The 8,512-nt window shown below is 45.5% G+C and overlaps 1 protein-coding gene across 1 annotated transcript in view; it reads left to right on the top strand.

The window, feature by feature from the left end:
* The window catches only part of LOC105812987 (chromosome unknown open reading frame, human C16orf62), a 136,022-nt gene that overhangs the window by 6,701 nt on the left and 120,809 nt on the right, over positions 1 to 8,512 (top strand). The window contains exons 3-5 of the mRNA XM_012647550.1: positions 335 to 457; positions 1,932 to 1,956; positions 5,370 to 5,446. Coding sequence (XP_012503004.1) covers positions 335 to 457; positions 1,932 to 1,956; positions 5,370 to 5,446 — 225 coding nt within the window. The remainder of the gene's footprint in view (positions 1 to 334; positions 458 to 1,931; positions 1,957 to 5,369; positions 5,447 to 8,512) is intronic.

Genomic DNA, 8,512 nt, shown 5'->3' with positions numbered 1-8,512 from the left:
TGTTGGCCAGGCTGGAGTGCAGTGGTGTGATCACAGCTCACTGCAGCCCCAAATTCCTGTGCTCAAACAGTCCTCTTTACTTAGCCTCCCGAGTAGCTGAGACCCCAGGCACACACCACCACGCCTAGCTAGTTTTTAAAATTTTTATAGAGATGGGGTTTGACTGTGTTGCCTAAACTGGTCTCAAACTTCTGGCCTCAAGCATTTGTCCCGCCTTGACCTCCCAAATTGCTGGGATTACAGGTGTGAGCCAACATGCCCCACTATCTTATATATGTTTTTGTAAAGATTAAAATGATATTGCCACTGAAGAGATTGCCTTGCCTTTCCTTAGGACAGCTCCAGAAAGAAACGTGATAAAGATGAGAACTCCATTGTAGGATCAGATTTTGAGCCTTGGGCCAACAAACGGGGAGAAATCCTTGCCCGGTACACGACTACAGAAAAGCTGTCTATTGTGAGTACCAATAGGCTTTCTCCCAGGGTCTACTTCACAGTTAGCAGTAATTTCTTTTTGTTGAATTGCCCCAACTCCTGGGCTCTGTAAGTTTCACTAATTTATGTCAGTGTTAGTTGGGAGAAAAATATGCCGATTGGTTTCTCAAAAAAATGTGTCAAGAATCAGGGATGTGGGACAGGTCAGAGGAAGAGTTGGAACAGCAGAGTCTTTGGGGGAGGTTTGGGTTGTGAAGGGAGGAGAGTACCACCCTGGGGAAGGACACTGTTGGTTTGGTGAGTCCCACATAGCTGGGTTTTCTCCCAGAGCTGGAAGTTCACTGTTTCTTTGGGCATCTACCAGGTGAAGTAGTCGGCTTGTGCCTGGAGACGTGTAGGAAACGCAAGGCTTATCTCCACTTGGCAAGTTGCTCATAGAAGGAAAGGCTCGGGAGAGCTGAGACCAACCAGGAGAGAGCAGGTTGATGCTGGTGTTGGTTAGGATTAGGTTCAGTGCTTATAACCAAAGCCCCCAACAAGGGTATAAACAAGAGTGCTGTGTATCTCTCCTTATGCTGGAAAGAAGTCTAGAGGTGGGAAATCTGGGGCTGGTATGACAGTTCCAAGGTCATCAGGGTTCCAGCTCTTTCTGTTTTGCTTCTCTGCTGTGCTTAATGTTGTCTCATGTCCAGGTTGGTAGACAAAAGGAAAAAAGGGAAAGAAAGCTGTACCCCCTCCCATTTAAGACAACAGCTGGAGTCCCCCTCAATAGCTTCAGTTACATTTGTCTTGAGGGTAGTCATGGGCCATACATAGATGGATGGGCAGCGGAGACATGTAGCAGTGTGCCCGTCTGCAAATCAGGCTGTGACTAGGGAGGGAGGGGTCAACTGGACAGGCTTGGCTGCGACCCCTTTCTGTTCCCTCTTTGTCCCAGGGCATATACTCATTGAGCAGAATGATGGGAAGAGTTGCTAGACTATTTAAATCTTTCTTATTGTTTTCTGAATGCATGGCATTAACTTGGAGCAGTGATTCTCAACCAGGAGTAATTTTGTCCCCCTGGGGGTCATCTAGCAACATCTGGAGCCATTTTTGATCATCTCGACTCTGGGGGTGCTACTGGCTCTAGTGGGTAGAGGCCAGAGATGCTGCTAAACATCCTATAGTGCACAGAATTGTCCCCAACAAAAGAGCATTATCTGGCCCCAAACTGCAGTCATGTAGAGGGTGAAAAACCCTCATTTAGAGTAGGTTGATATGGTTCTAGTCTATGACTCTGCCCCATATCAAAAATTTTGGTACTTGTTGGCTCACCTTGAGAGAGCCCTGCATTGAATAGGTATTTGAATCTCCAGTGGTGCTTAGTGACCCATATTTTCCTTCTTTGAATATATATTTGTCTTTCACTTAGATAAGTAAATGGCTTTTTGGAAAATGATATGGCCATATTGCCTTGGATTTCAAAAGTATTAATAATTTTTATGTCTCTGCAGAATCTGTTTATGGGATCTGAAAAAGGTAAGATGAATTTTCTGTTGTTTTGGTGGGAAAATTCTGCCATTACCTTTAATATAATTTCTCAAAGGGAAAAAAAGTTTGTATTATGGGTTGCTGATGTTTAATTCAGTTGCATACGGTTATTTCTTGGATTATGTATAGACATAGAACTAAAATACATACTTAGAGCATGAATGAAAAAGACCAAAGAAGTTACTAGGAATAAAACATAAGCTTACAGTTTTAGAGTTACAGGGGAATAAACAATCTCCCCTCTTAGTGCCTCCTCTGTCAGCTGGGAAACTGCTTTAGAGACCCTTCCCTTCGCCTTAAGTCTTTGTCCCTTGTGAAGTAAGAAATGCTGCTAAGGGCAGTCACCTGCTGTTTTACAGGCCCCTGGTCCTTGAACACAGCAGTCCTCAGTTTCCTCTGCCAAAACACGCAGTCAGAAGCTCTGGGCCAGGGTGTCTCAAACTGCTGTGCAGCAGAATTACCTGAGCAACTTTGATATAAATACAGACCACTGGCCCCCACTTGGTGATTTAATCTTGCAGAATAGAGCCCCGGAATTCGTTTTTTGAAGCTCCCAGGTGATTCTAGAGTGACTAACAGATCATATGCTGCTGGAGTGTGGAGGAGCATGTACATGAGCATAGCCACGGTTTATGTGCAGATCACGGATGTGGTAGCTGCAGCTGTCCTCTGTGCTCTGCAGGTTGAGACAGCATGTTACTAGAAATCAAGGCACAGGAACGGCTTTGCTATGGGCATAACTTTGACCCCAGACCGTAAAAAGTAAATCGTACCATCACATACCCACCAGTTTGGAAAGATCAAATGGATTGATGACATCAAGTGTCTTAGTCCGTTTAGCGTTGGATAGTGGTCGCTATAGTGGAATACCTGAGGCTGGGTAATTTATATTGAAAAGGGGTTTCTTTGGCTCATGGTTCTGCAGGCTGTACAAGAAGTATGGCGCCAGCGTCTTCTGGGGAGGGCCTCAGGATGTTTCCACTCATGATGGAAAGCAAATGGGGGCTGGCGTGTGCAGAGATCACGCAGTGACAGAGGAAGCAGGAGAGAGAGGGGGAAGGTGCCGGGCTCTTTTCAACAGTCAGTTCTTGTGGGAAATAAGAATGAGAACTCACTCATTGCTGTGAGAAAGACACCAAGCCATTTATGAGGGATCTGCCCCCACTACTCACACACCCCCTACTAGGTTCTGCCTCTAACATTGGGCATCAAATTTCAACATGAGACTTGGTGGGGACAAATAAACCATGTCCAAACCATAGCACCAAGTGTTGGTGAGAATGTAGAAGAATATGAACTCTCATACACTGCCGATGGAAACGTAAAATGACAAAACTGCTTTGTAGAACATTTTGCTTTATTCATTAAGTTTGAAGATGGGTGCTATGGCCTGAATGTTTGTGTCCCTCCAAAATTCATATGTTGAAATCCTAACCCCCAAGGTGATGGTATTAGGAGATGGGCTCTTTTGGGGGGTGATTAGGTCACGAGGGTGGTGCCCTCATGAATGGGATTAGTGCCTTCATCAAAGAGGCCCAAGGAATCTCCCTCACCCCTTATGCCATGTGGGGACACAGCAAGAAGACACCATTTATGAACCAGAAAGCAGGCCCTCACCAGACACTAAATCTGTTGGCATCTTGTTCTTGGACATTCCAGCCTCCAGAACTGTGAGAAAGAAATTTCTGTTGTTTATAAGCCACCTGGTTTATAGCATTTTGTTATAGTAGCTCAAAGGCATTAAGACAATGGGTCAACCTTCTGATCCAGCAGTTCTGCTACAAGGGTATACCCTCGATCAGGGGTTGGTAAACTCCATCCTATATGGGCCAAGTTTGGTCCACTGCCTATTTTTTGTAAATTAAGTTTTATGGGAACAATTTGTTTACATGTTATCTCTGCCTGCTTTTGTGCTGCAGTGGTAGAGTTGAGCAGTTACAACAGAGACACTTCATGACTCACAAAACCTAAAATATTTATATGAGGCCCTTCATAGGAAAGAGTTTTCCAACCCTAGCCTAGATCCATGCTTCTTAAAGTGGGGCCCAAGGACCAGCAGCGTCAACCTACCTGGGAGCTCATGAGAAATACAGCCCTGCCCCCAGACCTACCGAATAAGAATATGCGTTTGAACACGTCCTTAAGTGGTTCCTGTAAAAGACTGAGAAGCACTGCCCTGCAGAAATTCATGCATGCATGAACCTGGAGGCATGCACAGAAATGATCATAGCTGCATGGTTTGTAATGGCCCCAAGTGGGAAACAACCCAAACTTCCATTAACTGTTGCGTGAAGAAATAAGGTGTGGTATGTTCACACAATGGAAAATATCAAACAGCAATGAAAATGAGTGAGCTACAGCTATATACAACAGCATGGTTAAAGGTCATGAGCAAAGTTACGGAGAATGAAGGCAGCAAGACAATATATGGCCTGGTTGGTAGTTACAGAGGTTTTAGAATTATTTACTAAAATGTCCATGTACGTACTTTCCACATATATATTTCAAAATGAAGGAAAAAGTTAGGAGCAATGTAAAAAAGGCAAATTATTTGGAGACTTCATCACCGGAGTAGTTGCTAGTAATTAAATAATTGCACCGTGCTCTCAGTTGACCACAGACTTAAATGTGAGTCAGCAGCAGAGCTGAGAAATCAGTGCCAACGAAGAATAAACCTTAGTTCCTAAGAGTGGCTTTGGTAGGAAGGAGTAAGGGGATAACATGAGCCGCGTGACCTCAGAACTAGAGCAGAAGCCCCCTTACATGGGGAAAGCATTCTGGGATAGGTGGCTGTAGAGGGCAGGAGCTGGCTGGCTGGATCGCCTTGCCCTGTGTCCGGCCTGCAGCCTGGAGTCCTTGCCTTCACCCCTCTCCACCAGTCCCTGCTGACGGTGAGATGTGTGCTGACAGGTGCTGGAAGGAGCCACAGCTAGTCCTGTTTGCGGGAGAGAGGGCTCTGAAGCCCTGGTGTTTGCACCTCAGGGCACACAGTGAGATGGTTGTTGTGTTAGCATGAGGGCACAACAATTCTACGCTGTGAGGACTAGCCTGAGAGGGCCTTTTGTTCTTGGAAAACAATTAAATGATGGATTTTTGGCATCCGAATCTGGACCACTTTTCTTTAGCAATAAACAAACGGCACAGAGCAAAGTTTGTAAATCTTGAACGCAGCCCTTAACCTTTTTGAGGCTGGCGCACTGTGCTCCCAGAGGCAGCTTCTAAGTGGAAAATGTTTCTGATGGAATTTTGGTCACATGAGGAAGTTGCTTTCAAAATCTCAGTTTTCTGTAATGAAATTGTTTCCTGGCGTCTTTGTTCATGATGAAGTGTAGAGTGAAAGGTGCCTTCCATCAGGGGTGTTGGAAAAAACCACCTGCGTAACGTAAATCTGTTCTCTTTAGGCAGAGCCGGGACTGCCACATCCGCAATGTCAGAGAAGGTTCGGACCCGACTGGAGGAGCTGGATGACCTGGAGGAGGTGAGCAAGTCACTTGTGGAGCGCAGGGAGTGGGGGGTGCTCTTCCTTCCTTCTGCCAAGTGAGATCAGTCTTGGTGGCTGCTCTTTGATTAATTCTTGAGCAGCACATTGTGCTCAGCCCTCCCGAGGCGATGACTCGATCCAGGGAAAGATGCCAGCTGTGCAGTTGGCCGAGCTCGGGGAAGCCTGACTTGGGCTGCTTTTCCGAAGGCTTCTTTTCTCGTGCGATGCCTGAGCAAAGCTGGGTCGTCTGGGGACAGTGTCTAACGATGAAAACCAACTGGAGTCACCTCCCTGGGAATCAGCCTTGTGTAGTATTCTATAAAGATCTTACTTTGCAACAGAGGCTACACATGGCCCCTCTGCTGGCTGGTTGTGGTCCACAGGAATCTTTTAATTGGCTTGAATGTACTTTGAGATAATGTGAATCGTTTGCCAACTCTTAAATATCAGTAATTTAACAGACAAATGCGGATTTCTGGCTTCTCTTGAAAAATTCCGCATGATAGCCGTGAGCCCACATTCTTGCATTTGACCAGAGCAGGCATTGTCCAGGTTACTATGGACCTCCCTGTCCTCATTCACCTATAAACAATGCTAGCCTGGCCCCTGGAGACAGGTTAGTTTGTGTCTTCCGGAATGTCATTTGAAGAGGCAGCATGGCATGGCGATGTCAGAGGTAAACTGTGGAGCCAGACTACTTGGGTTTGAATCCCAGCTCTGCCATTGGATAATTCTGTGATTTTAGACAAAGTTTTTAACTGCTCTATGCCTCAGTTTACTTACCTGTACAATGAGGTTGATAAATAGTACCTACCCATAGGGTTGTTATAGGGATGAAATGAGTTAATATATATGAGGTGCTTAGAATGGCACCCAGCACGTGGTCCGACGATTGTCCTAAGTCTGGAGGTCACAGACTGCTCACTCACAAAGTAGCTGTGGGCATTCACCTTTCCTGTGTCTGTTTCTCCATCTATAAAACGGGGATAAAGAATAGCTGTGCAGATTGAATGAATGTGCTTTGGGAACCACAAAGGGCCATACGGTGGCTGTTGCCATTGCCCTTTCCTGCCCTTGCAGCCTGGTGCAGGGTCCTCCCAGCTCTGAGGTCAGAGCTGTTGTGTGCTCAGCAGTGTCCAATAGTCCAATTTTTATTTTCCAATTCAGAAATGACAGATTTTGAATGAGAGTGTGTGAGAACCTCAGTCTGCATATTATCAGCCAGCTTGGCTGGCAGTAAGGAAATTGCTAGGGCTTTAATCAAAGCTCTTTAGTTTGTATCTGAAAGTTACTGGAGCTGGCTTAAGTTGAAAATGGGAGCTATACTGGAAGGAGACAGCAGCACTACCCTGGACCCAAGGGCACAGTAGCCTGGAACCAGGAACTGAAGAGCCTCCTAGAAACATGACAGCTGTCCTCTCTCTGTCTCTCTTGGTTCTGTGTAGCTGCTTGTTGCCAATTCGTTCTTTAGTTGTGCATTTTTTTTCTGCAGACTGGTTTCCTTGCCTCTCCCTGGGTGCAGCAGCAGCTGGCTGTCTCCTGGTTCCCAGGCTAATGTATGTTAGTAAGGGTAAGCCTAGGTTATGCTGTAGTAACAAACAAACCCCCTAGTCTCCGTGGTTTATTTCTTGCTCATGTCACACATCCAGTGCAGGTGACAGACACAGCATCATGTCACAGTGCTGCCATCTCAATGTTTGGCTTCCAAGGTTGTCGCAGCAGGGGCTGAAGAGAGGATAATTTTCCACTGCCTTCACCCAGAAGGGACACGTGCCACTCTGTTCACGGCCCATTTGTCCAAACTAGTCACGTGATTCCTCCTCCTGCAGAGGGGCAGGGAAGTCTACCTCACAGTTTAGGTGACCAGTTGGGATCAGTCTAAATTACCCGAACCTTCTACTTTTCTTTCTTTCTTTCTTTTTTTTTTTTTTTTTTACTTTTTATAGAGATGAGGTCTCACTGCATTGCCCAAGCTGAGCTTGAACTCCTGGCCTTAAGTGATCCTCTCACTTTGGCCTCCCAAAGTGCTGGTTTACATGTGTGAGCCATCGTGCCCAGCCTGCTTTTATTTCTTTATTAAGAGTTCTTCACTTTGAATTCCAGGAAATGTGCATATGAAAAAGTTTTGGTCCCTGGTCTCATCATGTATGAGCATGACTCTCAATGCTGTGAGCTGTGCGAGTAGCCTCTTAACAATAGCGGAGGGTTATGGAGCACTTACTATGTGCCGGGGACTGTTGTCCTTTCATCCATGTGATAATCTTGCTCTTTTCTGACACGGGTTTTTGCTGTGGTCTTTTCTCTGTCTCAAATCCTCTCCCTGGCTTAGTTGCCACCCTGCTATGCCTAGTTAACACCTGTACTCCACTGAGAGTTTGTCTCGAGTGTCACTTCCTCTAGGAATCCATTCCTGACCCCCCGCCCCAAGTCTACAGTCCATTTCTTGGTTACCACATTTCTTCCGTTCTAAGATGAACCTTTTCCTTCACATGTGAATATCTCTGAAATTGGAACGTGTCCCTCCATTGGTGTATGTTCATCCATGATCAGCGTATTTAACTTCCTTAATGGTGCATGAAACAGTTTTGCTTTTTTCAATGGGCACCTCATATTCAAAGAACTATGATATGTGGCCTCGTAGAATTGTGTTTCCTCACAAGCGTTCATCTTGGTTTGTGTTAATGTCCATCTTGTCCTTGGTATCTTAAGCTCCATCAATGCAGAAATATACTTGACCCTTGAACAATGGGGGGGTTAAGGGTGTCAACTCCTGGCACAGTCAAAAATTCAGGTATAAATTTTGTCTCCCCAAAAACGTAACTATTAATAGCCTGCCTTACTGATAACATAAACAGTCGATTAACACATATTTTGTATGTTCCGTATAATATACTGTGTTCTTATAATAAAGCTAGAGAAAAGAAAACATTATTAAGAATACCATAAGGAAGGGATGGCCGAGTGCAGTGGCTCACACCTGTAATCCTAGCACTCTGGTAGGCCGAGGCGGGTGGATCGCTCAAGGTCAGGAGTTTGAGACCAGCCTGAGCAAGAGCGAGACCC

Source organism: Propithecus coquereli, unplaced genomic scaffold (assembly GCF_000956105.1).
Source record: "Propithecus coquereli isolate 6110/MARCELLA unplaced genomic scaffold, Pcoq_1.0 Scaffold27, whole genome shotgun sequence".
Taxonomy (NCBI): domain Eukaryota; kingdom Metazoa; phylum Chordata; class Mammalia; order Primates; family Indriidae; genus Propithecus; species Propithecus coquereli.
Note: the sequence above shows the minus strand (reverse complement) of the source record. Positions and strands in the feature narration are given on the sequence as shown.